Source organism: Elephas maximus, chromosome 9, assembly GCF_024166365.1.
Source record: "Elephas maximus indicus isolate mEleMax1 chromosome 9, mEleMax1 primary haplotype, whole genome shotgun sequence".
NCBI classification, from domain to species: Eukaryota; Metazoa; Chordata; class Mammalia; order Proboscidea; family Elephantidae; genus Elephas; species Elephas maximus.
In genome coordinates this window covers 36,938,082-36,955,007 of record NC_064827.1, presented here as the reverse complement: position 1 = coordinate 36,955,007, position 16,926 = coordinate 36,938,082, and the positions used below count along the sequence as shown (strand labels likewise).

At 39.5% G+C, this 16,926-nt stretch overlaps 1 protein-coding gene across 1 annotated transcript in view; it reads left to right on the top strand.

The window, feature by feature from the left end:
* The window catches only part of EQTN (equatorin), a 36,364-nt gene extending 19,748 nt beyond the window's left edge, over nt 1-16,616 (top strand). Inside the window, exons 5-7 of the mRNA XM_049894941.1 lie at nt 814-967; nt 5,264-5,511; nt 16,279-16,616. Of these exons, the coding sequence (XP_049750898.1) occupies nt 814-967; nt 5,264-5,511; nt 16,279-16,616 (740 nt within the window). The remainder of the gene's footprint in view (nt 1-813; nt 968-5,263; nt 5,512-16,278) is intronic.
* Nucleotides 16,617-16,926: the final 310 nt, after the last annotated feature.

Below are 16,926 nucleotides of genomic sequence, written 5' to 3'. Positions count from 1 at the left end.
CTGAATTTTGGTTAGTAGATGAGCACTTCAACCACTGCACCACCAGGGCTCCCATAGGTCATAAATTCAAGAAAATCTAAAATTCGGCAGTAGACTCAGATGTATTTTCATGAACAGATTTAGTAAAAACATTCTTGACATTTCTGGATCAGACATAATTTTTACTACAGTTCAGTAAATTTTTATAATTTTATAAATTTCAGTGTATTTACTTCCCATTTTTTCTTTTAATACCAAGCATACTAAGTTTGATCTTTTCTCTAATAAAAGGTAAACTCAGCTTTCAAACCTCATGGAGAAACCCTCCAGTACACCATCCTTTTAACTTAAAAGAAAAATCAGTGCATGTCTCAACAGTAAAACTCAGGAACCTTTCTCACCTGAAGGGCTAGTCTCTTTTGTAGAAATTAACTGAGTCTTGAAGTGATTTTTAGTCGAGTCAGAGAGGCAATGTGCTACAATCACAATTTGACATGTGGTAACCTGAGTTTGAAACAAGATTTTTCCACTTACTAGTGATGTGCCATGGGAAAATTCATAAACTCCTGTAATCCTGTAAAACAGAGTGAAGGGCAGCTCCTCTCAGATTGGTGAAGATTTAAAGGGACAGGTTAAGTACTTGGTTGTAGCGATTGGCCAGAAGGAGTAGCTTTGTCTTCTGTATTGTATGGAGTGGGGTGTCGGGGTTGAGCAGGGAATACTTAGAATGGTATTAGATGATTTCTCTGCAGTTGCTTTGGGATCTTTCCTTCTCTAGGAAACATGCCTGCCACAATTACTCCTTTCAAAAGCATTTTTTTCCTTTTCTCTCAGGCTCTGATGTGAACCTTGAGAGCAAACAAGAGGCGGGAGAATTAGAGGGTATAAAGCAAAAATTAATGCTGGGCATTTCCTTGATGAGCCTCTTCCTTTTCCTTGCCCTCCTGACACTCTGTTGTGCCACATTGTACAAACTGAGGAAGCTGAGGTAAGTCCGAAGATCTTTGGAATGTGTATAACACCAAGATGTCATATTCTCTCTCTCCTCCCTTTGGTAGACTGTTAGGAAAACGTGACCCACATAGTTCTCTATAAGGTATTCAGTTTGGTTTTATTTCTCCTATTCAGAGTGGAGCACGGGACTGTGTCTCAGGGAATATTCTACTTGAAATTTCCCCCAGTATTTTAAATTGTCATCTAGAGACAGAAATTGTTGCTGTTATTGTTAGGTGCCGTTGAGTTGGTTCCAACTCATAGTGAACCTGTGTTAAACAGAGCAAAACACTGCCTGGTCCTGCACCATCCTCACAATTGTTGTTATCCTTGAGCTCATTGGTGCAGCCACTGTGTCAATCCATTTTGTTAGGGGGCCTTCCTCTTTTTTGATGACCCTCTACTTTACCAGGCATCATGTCCTTCTCCATGGAATGGTCTCTCCTGATAACATGTCCAAAGTATGTAAGACAAAGTCTTGCCATCCTTGCTTCTAAGGAGCATTCTGGCTGTACTTTTTCCAAGACAAATTTGTCCGTTCTTCTGGCAGTCCATAGTATATTCAATATTCTTCACCAGTGCCATAATTCAAAGGCATCAATTCTTTGGTCTTCTTTATTCAAAGTCCAGCTTTTGCGTGCACACGAAACAATTGAAAACACCATGGCTTGGTTCAGATGCAGCTCAGTTCTTAAAGTGACATCTTGGCTTTTTAACACTTTAAAGAGGTCTTTCGCAGCAGATTGGCCCAATGCAATGTGTTGTTTGATTTCTCGACTGCTATTTCCGTGGATCTTGATTGTGGATCCAAGTAAAACGAAATCCTTGACAACTTCAATCTTTTCTCCATTTGTTATGATGTTTGCTTATTGATCCAGTTGTGAGGATTTTTGTTTTCTTGGTGTTAAGGTGTAATCCATACTGAAGGCTGTGGTCTTTGATCTTCATCAATAAGTGCTTCAAGTCCTCCTCACTTTCAGCAAGCAAGGTTGTGTCATCTGCATATCTCAGGTTGTTAATGAGTCTTGCTCCAATCCTGATGCCCCGTTTTTATTCACAGAGTCCAGCATCTCAGATGAATTTGCTCAGCATACAGGTTGAATAAAGATGGTGAAAGGATACAACCCTGACACACCTTTCCTGACTTCAAACCACACAGTAACCCCTTGTTCTGTTTGAATGACTGCCTCTTGGTCTGTGTACAGGTTCCTCATGAACACAATTAAGTATTCTGGAATTCCCATTCTTCTCAATGTTGTCCATAATTTGTTATGATCCACTTAGTCAAATGCCTTTGCATAGTCAATAAAACACAGGTAAACATCTTCCTGGTATTCTCTGCTTTCAGCCAAGATCCACCTGACATCAGCAATATCACTTGTTCCATGTTATGTTCTGAATCTGGCTTGAATTTCTAGCAGTTCCCAGTTGACGTACTACTGCAACTGCTTTTAAATAATCTTCAGCAATATTTTGCTTGTGTGTCATATTAATGACATTGCTCAAGAATTTGCACATTCTCTTGGATCACCTTTCTTTGGAATGGGCACAAATATGGATCTATTCCAGTTGGTTGGCCAGGTAGCTATCTTCCAAATTTCTTGGCATAGACGAGCGAGCGCTTCCAGCCCTGATTCAGTTTGTTGAAACATCTGAATTGTTATTCTGTCAGTTCCTGGAGCCTTGTTTTTTACCAATGCCTCCAGTGTAGCTTGGAATTCTTCCCTCAATACTATTGGTTCTTGATCATATGCTACCTCCTGAAATGGTTGGACTTCAACAAATTCTTTTTGGTACTGTGATTCTGTATATTCCTTCCATCTTCTTTTGATGTTTCCAGTGTCATTCAGTAGTTTCCCCGTAGAATCCTTCGATATTGCAACCCAAGGCTTGAATTTTTTCTTCAGTTCTTTCAGCTTGAGAAATGCCGAGTGTGTTCTTCAATTTTGCTTTTCTAACTCTAGGGCTTTGAACACTTCATTATAACACTTTACTTTGTCTTCTCGAACAGCACTTTGAAATCTCCTGTTCAGTTCTTTTACATCATCATTTCTTCCTTTTGCTTTAGCTACTCGACATTCAAGAGCAAGTTTCAGAGTCTCTTCTGACATCCATTTTGGTCTTTTCTTTCTTTTCTTTTTAATGGCCTCTTGCTTTCTTCATGTATGATGTCCTTGATGACATTTCACCACTAGTCTGGTCCTTGATCATTAGTGTTTAATGAGTCAAATCTATTCTTCAGATGGTTTCTAAATTCAGGTGGAATATAATCAAGGTCGTACTTTGGCTCTCGTGGACTTGTGCTAATTTTCTTCAACTTTAGCTTAAACGTACTTGTGAGCAGTTGATGGTCTGTTCCACAGTCAGTCCCTGATCTTGTTCTGACTGATGATATTGAGCTTTTCCATCATTTCTTTCCACAGATGTAGTCAATTTGATTCCTGTGTATTCCATTTGGTGAGGTCCACGTGTATAGTTTCCCTTTATGTTGTTAAAAAAAAAAAAGTATTTGCAATGAAAAAGTCATTGGTCTTGGAAAATTCTATCATGTGATTCCCAGCATCATTTCTATCACCAAGTCCATATTTTCCCTCCTGTTGGTCAAGTGGTTAAAGAATTTGGCTGTGAAACAAAAGGTCTGCAGTTAGAATCCACCAGGACCTCCTTGGAAACCCTATGGGGCAGTTCTACTCTGTCCTATAGGGTTGCTTGGAGTCGGAATTGACTCCACGGCAATGGGTTCCTTCTTTGTTTCCAACTTCTATATTCCAATCACCAGTAATTATCAGCGCATCTTGATTGCATGTTGGATCAATTTCAGTCTGCAGAAGTTGATAGAAATCTTCAATTACCTCATCTTTAGCATTAGTGGTTGGTGGGTAATTTGAATAATAAATAAACTATTAACTGGTCTTCCTTGTAGGCATATGGATATTATCTTATCACTGACAGTGTTGTACTTCACAACAGATCTTGAAATGTCCTATTTTATTATGACTGCAATCCGATTCCTCTTCAAGTTGTCATTCCTGGCATAGAAGATCCTATGATTATATAATTCAAAACAACCAATGTCAGTCTATTTCGGATCACCAATGCCTGGGATATTGATGTTTATGCATTCCATTTCAATTTTGATGACTTCCAATTTTCCTAGATTCATACTTCCTAGATTCTTTGTTCCTATTATTAATGGATGTTTGTAACTGTTTCTTCTCATTTTGAATCAGGCCACATGAGCCAATGAAGGTCCAAAAAGCTTGACTGCATCCACATCATTAAGAACAACTTTACTTTGAGGAAAAAGCTTTTTCCCGTTGGTATTTTGAGTTGTCTTCCAACCTGAGGGGCTCATCTTCCAGCACTATATTAGACAATGTTCCACTGCTATCCATAAGGTTTTCACTGACCAATTTTTTCAGAAGTAGATGGCCAGGTCCTTCTTCCTAGTCTGTCTTAGTCTGGAAGCTCAGCTGAAACCTGTCCTCCATGGGTGACCCTGCTGGTATCTGAATACTGGTGGCATAGTTTCTAGCATCACAACAACACATAAGCCACCACAGTATGACAAAATGACAGAAATGTGGGGAGAGATAGAAATAACCCTAATTAATTGGAAAGAATACAGAAAATCTGATAGCCATGGAACAAAAGAGCTATGAATTCTGTTCTAAAGAGCACATAGCACATTTTTTGTTCAAACAAGCTTTGAGACCTTCAAAAAAATAGCAAATCTCTGCTCCACCTTTACACCTCAAGTACTACCCATTTATTCTCTTCTATAAAAAATGTTAAATTCAACTCAAGTGTAATTAAAGGGATTGTTCATTTATAATTTTTCATACAATTTAACAAATTACTTTAAAAAATCCTAACAGCTTAACATTTGCAGTTATTATTAATTTAGTCCTTTTGATTTGCTGGTTTTTATAAATGGTGTACTTCTCTATTCAGTTAAAACTGTGACCCTAGGTATTTTGCCCCTAATTCAAATTTATTGTACATGTTTCTTATTAAACTTTTATTAAGGCATCTTTAACTGTTTGAGTAAATTGGTTTCTAAATTGCAGTCTTGAAGTTTGAAATAAGCTTCATTCTTACAGGTATTAAATATAATAAAATTACAATTAAAAAAATTATATGTCATTTAGGTAATATTACTGAATAACTCATACATTTGGACAGAATTCATATTTTTATTTAATTTCTGTGGCTGTTTTTCTAAACGCAGTTGAGCTACAAACATGCGCAGTTAAAATTAAATCTGGATATATGGTCTTTGTTTTTCCAGTTCTAAAAGTGAATGTGATGATGGTCAATACTCCGTCAACCCGGAGCTGGCAGAGATGTCCTACTTTCATCCATCAGAAGGTGTATCAGACACATCTTTTTCTAAGAGTGTGGAGAGCAGCACTTTTTGGGGCAACAGTTCTTCAGAATTTAGAAAATCAGGCTTGAGAAAGTCAAAATCTAAAAGTATGACAGATATGGTTTCCACAGGCTCAGATGATACAGGCGCATATGAAGAACCGAATGGAAGTGAGGAACCGACTGAGGGAAACCCCACTTACTAAAAGACAACTTTTATTTCTTTTTCATAAGAAATAAAAATAAAAACTATCATCTTTGGGGCTCATATTAAAGTCATGATTTTGAGACATTTAAATTTTCTAGTTTCTTAGAAAAAGGAAAATATTAAAATGTTCTCAGTTATGAAGACTGTTTAATGGGAAATGCTCAACAAATAATGTGTGGAAAACACATCGAGTAAACATAGTCCTGGAAAGTGACTCATGCAAATGTTCACCCTAGGCTGGTTCATTTTAAAATGAGGATATTTAGATATTTACCATAACTGGAGCCACTGTAAGCAATTTCATGGTAATCAACTCTACCTACCCCCAACCCCCAAAGCAAAAAGACACCTGTTCATGTTCTATTGGCAAAACAGTGATGCCATATCAATAGGTAAAATGAAGTTAGAGCTGCGACTTCTAGCATTCTTGTATGTTTAAAAGCCATCAGAGCTGTTCTCACAGAGCAAACAGAAAAAAAAAAATTCCCATTTCTAGAGTATTCATAATAGTTTGAGATCACATATCAAAACCAAAAATCCAAACCCAGTGCTATCGAGCCAATTCCAACTCATAGTAACCCTATAGGACAGAGCAGAACTGCCCCATAAGGTTTCCAAGGAGCACCTGGTAGCTTCAAACTGCTGACCTTTTGGTCAGCAGCCATAGCTTTAACCACTGCACCACCAGTGCCCCTTGAAATCACACAGTATCCCAGAAAAAGAGGAAGGAAGAGGGGATCCCAGCATGCAATTTCCTACAGGGGAATTCATGACCTCCAAGTGTTTTAGAGCTAACGGGCCCTCTCTTTCTTGTCCCAGGTATCTGGGCTCAAAATGTTCTACTGGAAGAAAACTAAAACACCTCAAAGATTAAATCAAGATGATGACTTATGAGGTTATCTGTCCCAGGAGTATTTCAGTTTACAAAGAGGACAACTGGAATAGTGATAGTAATTCCCTTTTAGAAATTAGTCTTAACTGGAAGGATTTTAGGCACATACATCAAGTCTTTTAAGGATACATGTGGATGTTGAGGAGTGGACAGGGAAGATTTGGGGCAGCATTCACTGCCCGCCTAAAATCTCTCATGAGCTTCCATTTATTGAGTGCCTACTTAATGCTTGGCAGTTTGGCACACTGAATTCTACTACACTATCAAAGACGAGTTTATTTTATAGATTGAAGAAACAAAAACTCAGGTAACTTAACTACCTTGCCTAAGGTCATCCAGCTAGATAGGGGCAAAGTTAAGATTGGCTCCAAAACTGAGGTTCTCTCCATGATCGACGCAGGTTCATAGTAAAACAACAAAAGTCAAAGGAAGGCGGAGCTAAGATGGCAGACTAGGCAGACGCTACCTCGGATCCCTCTTACAACAAAGACACGGAAAAACAAGTGAATCGATCACATACATAACAATCTACGAACCCTGAACAACAAACACAGATTTAGAGACGGAGAACGAACTAATACAGGAAAGCAGCGATTGTTTTCAGAGCCTGGAGCCAGCGTACCAGTCAGGTGCGGCACAAGCACAGAGAGCTGCTCCACCCCCCTGAACTAACCCCGGGAGGGGGACCAGCTGGATCCGCAGGTGGCATGGGGCGCAGCCGGTAGGAGAAGTCCCCAGGAGGCAGTGACTGGTCTTGGAACGGGGAGAGCAGCGTCCCAGCCAGGGAACCATCCTGCCGGGATTTGGACTGGACGCAGGTACGGCATAAACACGGAGAGCTGCTCCACCCCCCTGAACTAACCCCGGGAGGGGGCCCAGTTGGGTCGCGCGGGCGGCATGGGACGCAGCCGGTAGGAGAAGTCCCCGGGAGGCAGCAACTGGTATTGGAGCGGGGAGCACAGCATCCCAGCCGGGACACTCGGTCATGGAACAAGCACGGGGAGCTGCTCCACCCACCTGAGCTAACCCCGGGAGGTGGCCCAACTGGTTCTCGGGGGCAGCACGGCCACGCGGCTGGAGGGACGAGAAGTCCCCGGGAGGCAGCGACTGATTTTGGAGTCGAGAGTGCACCGTCCCAGTAGGGGAGCCTTGACGCTGGGTGTGGGGCTGGAAGCGGAGGATCTGACCGTGCCTCCAGCGGGCCAGACCCCCGGGGACAATCTCCACACAGCCAGCACACATAGGCGACGCGCCCTGCGGGAATCTCAGATATAATAGTCATTCCAAGCAAGACAAGCAACTCTGGCTATATTCTGAGGTGCTACTCTCCTATCTCTCTGTTCCCTCCCCCACCCTCCCCAGGCGGCTTCATTAACATCCGAATAGCCTGAGCCAGAGTGAGAACTCTGATAGGGATCTGACTGCATTTTTTTTTTAGTGGATTTTCTGGAAAAACTAGTTTCCCAGTGATGGCTCGGAGAAAACAATCCATATCAAACCACTTAAAGAAGCAGACCGTGACAGCTTCTCCAAGCCCCCAAACAAAAGAATCAAAATCTTTCCCAAATGAAGATACAATCCTGGAATTATCAGATACAGAATATAAAAAACTAATTTACAGAATGCTTCAAGACATCACAAATGAAATAAGGCAAACTGCAGAAAAAGCCAAGGAACACACTGATAAAACTGCTGAAGAACTCAAAAAGATTATTCAAGAATATAGTGGAAAAATTAATAAGTTGCAAGAATCCATAGAGAGACAGCATGAAGAAATCCAAAAGATTAACAATAAAATTACAGAATTAGACAACCCAATAGGAAGTCAGAGGAGCAGACTCGAGCAATTAGAATGCAGACAGGGAATCAACACCAACATAGCTGAAAAAAAATCAGATAAAAGAATTGAAAAAAAATCAGATAAAAGAATTAAAAAAAATGAAGAAACCCTAAGAATCATGTGGGACTCTATCAAGAAGGATAACCTGCGGGTGATTGGAGTCCCAGAACAGGGAGGGGGGACAGAAAACACAGAGAAAATAGTTGAAGAACTCCTGACAGAAAACTTCCCTGACATCATGAAAGACGAAAGGATATCTATCCAAGATGCTCATCGAAACCCATTTAAGCTTGATCCAAAAAGAAAAACACCAAGACATATTATCATCAAACTCACTAAAACCAAAGATAAACAGAAAATTTTAAAAGCAGCCAGGGAGAAAAGAAAGGTTTCCTTCAAGGGAGAATCAATAAGAATAAGTTCAGACTACTCAGCAGAAACCATGCAGGCAAGAAGGGAATGGGACGATGTATACAGAGCACTGAACGAGAAAAACTGCCAACCAAGGATCATATATCCAGCAAAACTCTCTCTGAAATATGAAGGCGAAATTAAGATATCTACAGATAAACACAAGTTTAGAGAATTTGCAAAAACCAAACCAAAGCTACAAGAAATACTAAAGGATATTGTTTGGTCAGAGAACCAATAATATCAGATATCAGCACAACACAAGGTCACAAAACAGAACGTCCTGATATCAACTCAAATAGGGAAATCACAAAAGCAAACAAATTAAGATTAATTAAAAAAAAATACACATAACAGGGAATCATGGAAGTCAATAGGTAAAAGATCACAATAATCAAAAAGAGGGACTAAATACAGGAGGCATTGAACTGCCATATGGAGAGTGATACAAGGCGATATAGAACAATATAAGTTAGGTTTTTACTTAGAAAAATAGGGGTAAATAATAAGGTAACCACAAAAAGGTATAACAACTCTATAACTCAAGATAATAGCCAAGAAAAACGTAACGACTCAACTAACATAAAGTCAAACACTATGAAAATGAGGATCTCACAATTTACTAAGAAAAACGTCTCAGCACAAAAAAGTATGTGGAAAAATTAAATTGTCAACAACACACATAAAAAGGCATCAAAATGACAGCACTAAAAACTTATTTATCTATAATTACCCTGAATGTAAATGGACTAAATGCACCAATAAAGAGACAGAGAGTCACAGACTGGATAAAGAAACACGATCCATCTATATGCTGCCTACAAGAGACACACCTTAGACTTAGAGACACAAACAAACTAAAACTCAAAGGATGGAAAAAAATATATCAAGCAAACAATAAGCAAAAAAGAAGAGGAGTAGCAATATTAATTTCTGACAAAATAGACTTTAGACTTAAATCCACCACAAAGGATAAAGAAGGACACTATATAATGATAAAAGGGACAATTGATCGGGAAGACATAACCATATTAAATATTTATGCACCCAATGACAGGGCTGCAAGATACATAAATCAAATTTTAACAAAATTGAAAAGTGAGATAGATACCTCCACAATTATAGTAGGAGACTTCAACACACCACTTTCGGAGAAGGACAGGACATCCAGTAGAAACTCAATAGAGACACGGAAGATCTAATTACAACAATCAACCAACTTGACCTCATTGACTTATACAAAACTCTCCACCCAACTGCTGCAAAATATACTTTTTTTTCTAGCGCACATGGAACATTCTCTAGAATAGACCACATATTAGGTCATAAAACAAACCTTTGCAGAGTCCAAAACATCGAAATATTACAAAGCATCTTCTCAGACCACAAGGCAATAAAACTAGAGATCAATAACAGAAAAACTAGGGAAAAGAAATCAAATACTTGGAAAATGAACAATACCCTCCTGAAAAAAGACTGGGTTATAGAAGACATCAAGGAGGGAATAAGGAAATTCTTAGAAAGCAACGAGAATGAAAATACTTCCTATCAAAACCTCTGGGACACAGCAAAAGCAGTGCTCAGAGGTCAATTTATATCGATAAATGCACACATACAAAAAGAAGAAAGAGCCAAAATCAGAGAACTGTCCCTACAACTTGAACAAATAGAAAATGAGCAACAAAAGAATCCATCAGGCACCAGAAGAAAACAAATAATAAAAATTAGAGCTGAACTAAATGAATTAGAGAACAGAAAAACAATTGAAAGAATTAACAAAGCCAAAAGCTGGTTCTTTGAAAAAATTAACAAAATTGATAAACCATTGGCTAGACTGACTAAAGAAATACAGGAAAGGAAACAAATAACCCGAATAAGAAACGAGAAGGATCACATCACAACAGAACCAAATGAAATTAAAAGAATCATTTCAGATTATTATGAAAAATTGTACTCTAACAAATTTGAAAACTTAGAAGAAATGGATGAATTCCTGGAAAAACACTACCTACCTAAACTAACACATTCAGAAGTAGAACAACTAAATAGACCCATAACAAAAGAAGAGATTGAAACGGTAATCAAAAAACTCCCAACAAAAAAAAGCCCTGGCCCGGACGGCTTCACTGCAGAGTTCTACCAAACTTTCAGAGAAGAGTTAACACCACTACTTCTGAAGGTATTCCAAAGCATAGAAAATGACGGAATACTACCCAACTCATTCTATGAAGCCACCATCTCCCTGATACCAAAACCAGGTAAAGACATTACAAAAAAAGAAAATTATAGACCTATATCCCTCATGAACATTGATGCAAAAATCCTCAACAAAATTCTAGCCAATAGAATCCAACAACACATCAAAAAAATAATTCACCATGATCAAGTAGGATTTATACCAGGTATGCTGGTTTAATATCAGAAAAACCATTAATGTAATCCATCACATAAATAAAACAGAAGACAAAAACCACATGATCTTATCAATTGATGCAGAAAAGGCATTTGACAAAGTCCAACACCCATTTATGATAAAAACTCTTACCATAATAGGAATTCAAGGAAAATTCCTCAACATAATAAAGGGCACCTATGCAAAGCCAACAGCCAATATCACTCTAAATGGAGAGAACCTGAAAGCATTTCCCTTGAGAACGGGAACCAGACAAGGATGCCCTTTATCACCACTCTTATTCAACATTGTACTTGAAGTCCTAGCCAGGGCAATTAGGCTAGACAAAGAAATAAAAGGTATCCGGATTGGCAAGGAGGAAGTAAAGTTATCACTATTTGCAGATGACATGATTATATACACAGAAAACCCTAAGAAATCCTCCAGAAAACTACTGAAACTAATAGAAGAGTTTGGCAGAGTCTCAGGTTATAAAATAAACATACAAAAATCACTTGGATTCCTCTACATCAACAAAAAGAACACCGAAGAGGAAATAACCAAATCAATACCATTCACAGTAGCCCCCAAGAAGATAAGATACTTAGGAATAAATCTTACCAAGGATGTAAAAGACCTATACAAAGAAAACTACAAAGCTCTACTACAAGAAATTCAAAAGGATATACTTAAATGGAAAAACATACCTTGCTCATGGATAGGAAGACTTAACATAGTAAAAATGTCTATTCTACCAAAAGCCGTCTATACATTTAACGCACTTCCGATCCAAATTCCAATGTCATATTTTAAGGGGATAGAGAAACAAATCACCAATTTCATATGGAAGGGAAAGAAGCCCCAGATAAGCAAAGCACTACTGAAAAAGAAGAAGAAAGTGGGAGGCCTCACTCTACCTGATTTCAGAACCTATTATACAGCCACAGTAGTCAAAACAGCCTGGTACTGGTACAACAACAGGCACATAGACTAATGGAACAGAATTGAGAACCCAGACATAAATCCATCCACGTATGAGCAGCTGATATTTGACAAAGGACCAGTGTCAATTAATTGGGGAAAAGAAAGCCTTTTTAACAAATGATGCTGGCATAACTGGATATTCATTTGCAAAAAAATGAAACAGGACCCATAACTCACACCATGCACAAAAACTAACTCCAAGTGGATCAAAGACCTAAACATAAAAACTAAAACGATAAAGATCATGGAAGAAAAAATAGGGACAACCCTAGGAGCCCTAATACAAGGCATAAACAGAATACAAAACATTACCAAAAATGATGAAGAGAAACCAGATAACTGGGAGCTCCTAAAAATCAAACACCTATGCTCATCTAAAGACTTCACCAAAAGAGTAAAAAGACCACCTACAGACTGGGAAAGAATTTTCAGCTATGACATCTCTGACCAGCGCCTGATCTCTAAAATCTACATGATTCTGTCAAAACTCAACCACAAAAAGACAAACAACCCAATCAAAAAGTGGGCAAAGGATATGAACACACATTTCACTAAAGAAGATATTCAGGCAGCTAACAGATACATGAGAAAATGCTCACGATCATTAGCCATTAGAGAAATGCAAATTAAAACTACAATGAGATTCCATCTCACACCAGCAAGGCTGGCATTAATCCAAAAAACACAAAATAATAAATGTTGGAGAGGCTGCGGAGAGATTGTAACTCTTATACACTGCTGGTGGGAATGTAAAATGGTACAACCACTTTGGAAATCTATCTGGCGTTATCTTAAACAGTTAGAAATAGAACTACCATACAACCCAGAAATCCCACTCCTGGGAATATACCCTAGAGATACAAGAGCCTTCATACAAACAGATATATGCACACCCATGTTTATTGCAGCTCTGTTTACAATAGCAAAAAGTTGGAAGCAACCAAGGTGTCCATCAACGGATGAATGGGTAAATAAATTGTGGTATATTCACACAATGGAATACTACACATCGATAAAGAACAGTGACGAATCTCTGAAACATTTCATAACATGGAGGAACCTGGAAGGCATTATGCTGAGCGAAATGAGTCAGAGGCAAAAGGACAAATATTGTATACGACCATGAGATTATAAGATCTTGAGTAATAGTAAACCTGAGAAGAACACATACTTTTGTGGTTATGAGGGGGGGAGGGAGGGAGGGTGGGAGAGCGTTTTTTATTGATTAATCAGTAGATAAGAACTGCTTTAGGTGAAGGGAAAGACAACACTCAATACATGGAAGGTCAGCTCAATTGGACTGGACCAAAAGCAAAGAAGTTTCCGGGATAAAATGAAGGCTTCAAAGGTCAGCAGAGCAAGGGCGGGGGTCTGGGGAACATGGTTTGCGGGGACTTCTAAGTCAATTGGCAAAATAATTCTATTATGAAAACATTCTGCATCCCACTTAGAAATGTGGCGTCTGGGGTCTAAAATGCTAACAAGTGGCCATCTAAGATGCATCAATTGGTCTCAACCCACCTGGAACAAATGAAAATGAAGAACACCAAGGCCACACGACAACTAAGAGCCCAAGAGACAGAAAGGGCCACATGAACCAGAGACCTACATCATCCTGAGACCAGAAGAACTAGTTGGTGCCCGGCCACAATCGATGACTGCCCTGACAGGGAGCACAACAGAGGACCCCTGAGGGAGCAGGAGATTAGTGGGATACAGACCCCAAATTCTCATAAAAACACCAAACTTAATGGTCTGACTGAGACTAGAGGAATCCCGGCGGCCATGGTCCCCAGACCTTCTGTTGGCACAGGACAGGAACCATCCCTGAAGACAACTCATCACGCATGAAAGGGACTGGTCAGCGGGTGGGAGAGAGACGCTGATGAAGAGTGAACTAATTATATCAGGTGGACACTGGAGATTGTGTTGGCAACTCTTGTCTGGAGCGGGGATGGGAGGATAGAGAGAGAGAGAAGCCGGCAAAATTGTCATGAAAGGAGGGACTGAAAGGGCTGACTCCAGAGGGGGAGAGCAAGTGCGAGTAGGGAGTGAGATGTATGTAAATTTATATGTGACAGACTGATTGGATTTGTAAACATTCACTTGAAGCTTAATAAAGGTTAATAAAAAAAAAAAAAGTCAAAGGATATTGTTTAGGAGCAAGTCAGGCCCTGGGTGGGCATGTGGTTCTTCTTTAACTTAAGTGTTTTTTCAGGTTTTGGGAAACTGTTTTCCCTCCCTCTGGTTTAGGTCTCCATTTCTCCTAAGGCTGACCCACCCACTTTATACTCACTCACCGCTTCCTCTACCTTCCACTAACAATGTCCTTTACTCACTCCTCATCTCCTCCTCAGACTCCAGCCTCTGCCTCATCATTGGTTGGGAAAGCCACAAAGCTCTGCCTTTGAGCAGCAATAGAGTATATCAGATGGTACCTTTGCCAAAAAGGGGAGGCAGGGCTGGGACTCATCTTTGCCTTATCTCTGCCAATGCCATGCAGTTTCTGAGCCAGCAGGGATGATCTTAAGCAGGGGCCCATGCTACCCTCTGCCCATTGCTTCTGCCATTTTCCATGCCCTTTTGACAGCTAGCAACCAGGGGATCAGTTTCAGCGTTTTCACTGGCACTTTAGGCACTGAGAGATGCAGTGGGAATGGAGCGAGGCAGGTGGCTGCAGCATCTTGGAGGTGCTCCGGGTGCAAAAAAGCCATGTCAAGCCCATGGGTGAGAAAGGGCTTGTGAGAGGAGTGTCAGATGGGCTTCGGGAGGGGTTAACAACCAAGCATTCCCAAGGTGCCAAGAGTTTTCTCGATTAGAAGAGATGTAAGAGCCACTTTTGAATCAATAAGTGATAAAGCATTGTAGAAAGAGAACGTTAATCAGTACAGCATCACACTGGCTAATGTGTCTAAAATGGCCAAAAGAGATATATTTTTATGAGTGAGAATCCACTTTATGGCAGTGGGTTTTTTTTTTTTTTAAAGACTACATAAAGTTTGTGTACATGGCAGTCACCTGTTTGTACTGTTTCCAAATTGCCATTGGCTGGTAATAAATAAGGCAAGTAGTTTGTATCCAAATCATATCATGCTTTACACACTTTAATCTTTACGCATACGTTAGTCTTGTTCCACCTATGTGTAGTCACTCTAGTAGTAAGACATGAATGTACTTTAATCAGTCATGAGATGAACTAGACATTGGACGGCCTTAAACAGTGGTAGTCATTGGCTTTTCATTCTCCAAGAACTGATCAGCAGTAAACTACCCCCATGTTTAAGACTGGATTTGGAAGACTTAATGTCCTTCTGGTAGGAAGCCACTTGTCCAGGATATTCTGGAATCTATGTTTCATCTGAACTGATTTTAACCATTAAATGAAATCCCACTTCCAGTGGCAGTACAAGGTACAATTATGGAAGAATTGGAAAGAATGGACAAAGAAATCAAGTCAGTAAAGACTGAGGTAGAAGGAAAACAGAAGAGACTATCAAGTTCACTGTAGCACTGTCTCAAAGCCTTATGGCCTCCTTGAGGGACGGGAATGTGAGACAAGAGTTCTCTGAAAATGGCCTCCTTCCAGAGGAAAAGTGGAATAAATCATCGGAAAACAAACACTGTCAACCTAGGAAATATGTGATGATCCACAAATGGTCAGCAGCTGATCTCGCATATGGCCCCTTGCTCAATTGTTCTTCAAGGCTTCATGGCTCCTTTAAAGCAAAGCAGGATGAGGCTGATAAACAGCAAGTCTGTAACTGGACACAGTCTGTGTTAAAAAATTGCCACAAGTCCCTGGAGAGCCAAAGGCCCTATATTTCACCAATAAGAATTGAAATAAATCTTCAAGAATCTGATGAAGGCAATTTTGTAGTAGATGCACCTCTACTTATGCCTGCTTCTAAGAATCTAAACTAGTTGGAGATTTCAAACACCAGAGTATGAATGAAAGGATACATATGATACCTGTGGAGGAAAGAAATCTTCAAATCAGTGACACAGAAGAAGAAAATATAAACAGAACCACACAAATAGATAATGACAGTATCACAGAACTACTTAAAGCACTCATGATAACCTCACTGGATATTAAAAGTAATGTAAACTTGTACCATGTTAAAAACCACATTTCTAAGATGAGAAACCTTGGTAAGAAGAAAAAATACGTCTCTATTTCAGGTGTAGCTGTGCGCCTCTCAATTGTAAAGAAATACAAGAAGAAAGTCATAATGAAAGTTATCCCAAGAGCAAAAAACACTTAAAAACAATTTATGATACTCAGAAAGAAGGAACTAAATGTCAGCATCCACCAAGCCCACCCCAACTCTTTTATACTGACAAGCATGCAAAATCCAATGGACCAACAGTACAAGGCAAGAGTCAAGACTTCGCTACTTTTGAAGATGCTACTTTTGAATTTGATTCTGATAAGGATCTCATTGAAGATGACACGCCCTCTGATTCTGATAACACTATGGAAGAATGTCTTCAAATTTTCAAGGAGTTCACAGAAAGTGAAGCTCAAAAAGGAAAGACTGCTAAGTAGGTTCGTTGGCATTTTTTTCTTTTACCCTTTTCCTGCCCAGTGGTTAAGTGTTTGGTTCAAACCCACCAGCTGCTCTGTGGGAGAAAGATGCAGCGGTCTGCTTCTGTAAAGAGTCACAACCTTGGAAATGGGGTAGTTCTACTCTGTCCTAAAAAGTCACTTTGAGTTGGAATCTACTCAGCAGCAACAGATTTTTATATCCTAATAGATATTAGAATGGCAAAATCAAAACCCAAAACCTTGGTAATGGCCAGCCATCATGTAGTGCAGAGTTGGTGGTTTCCAGAGGCCATTAAGTTCCAGAGGAACT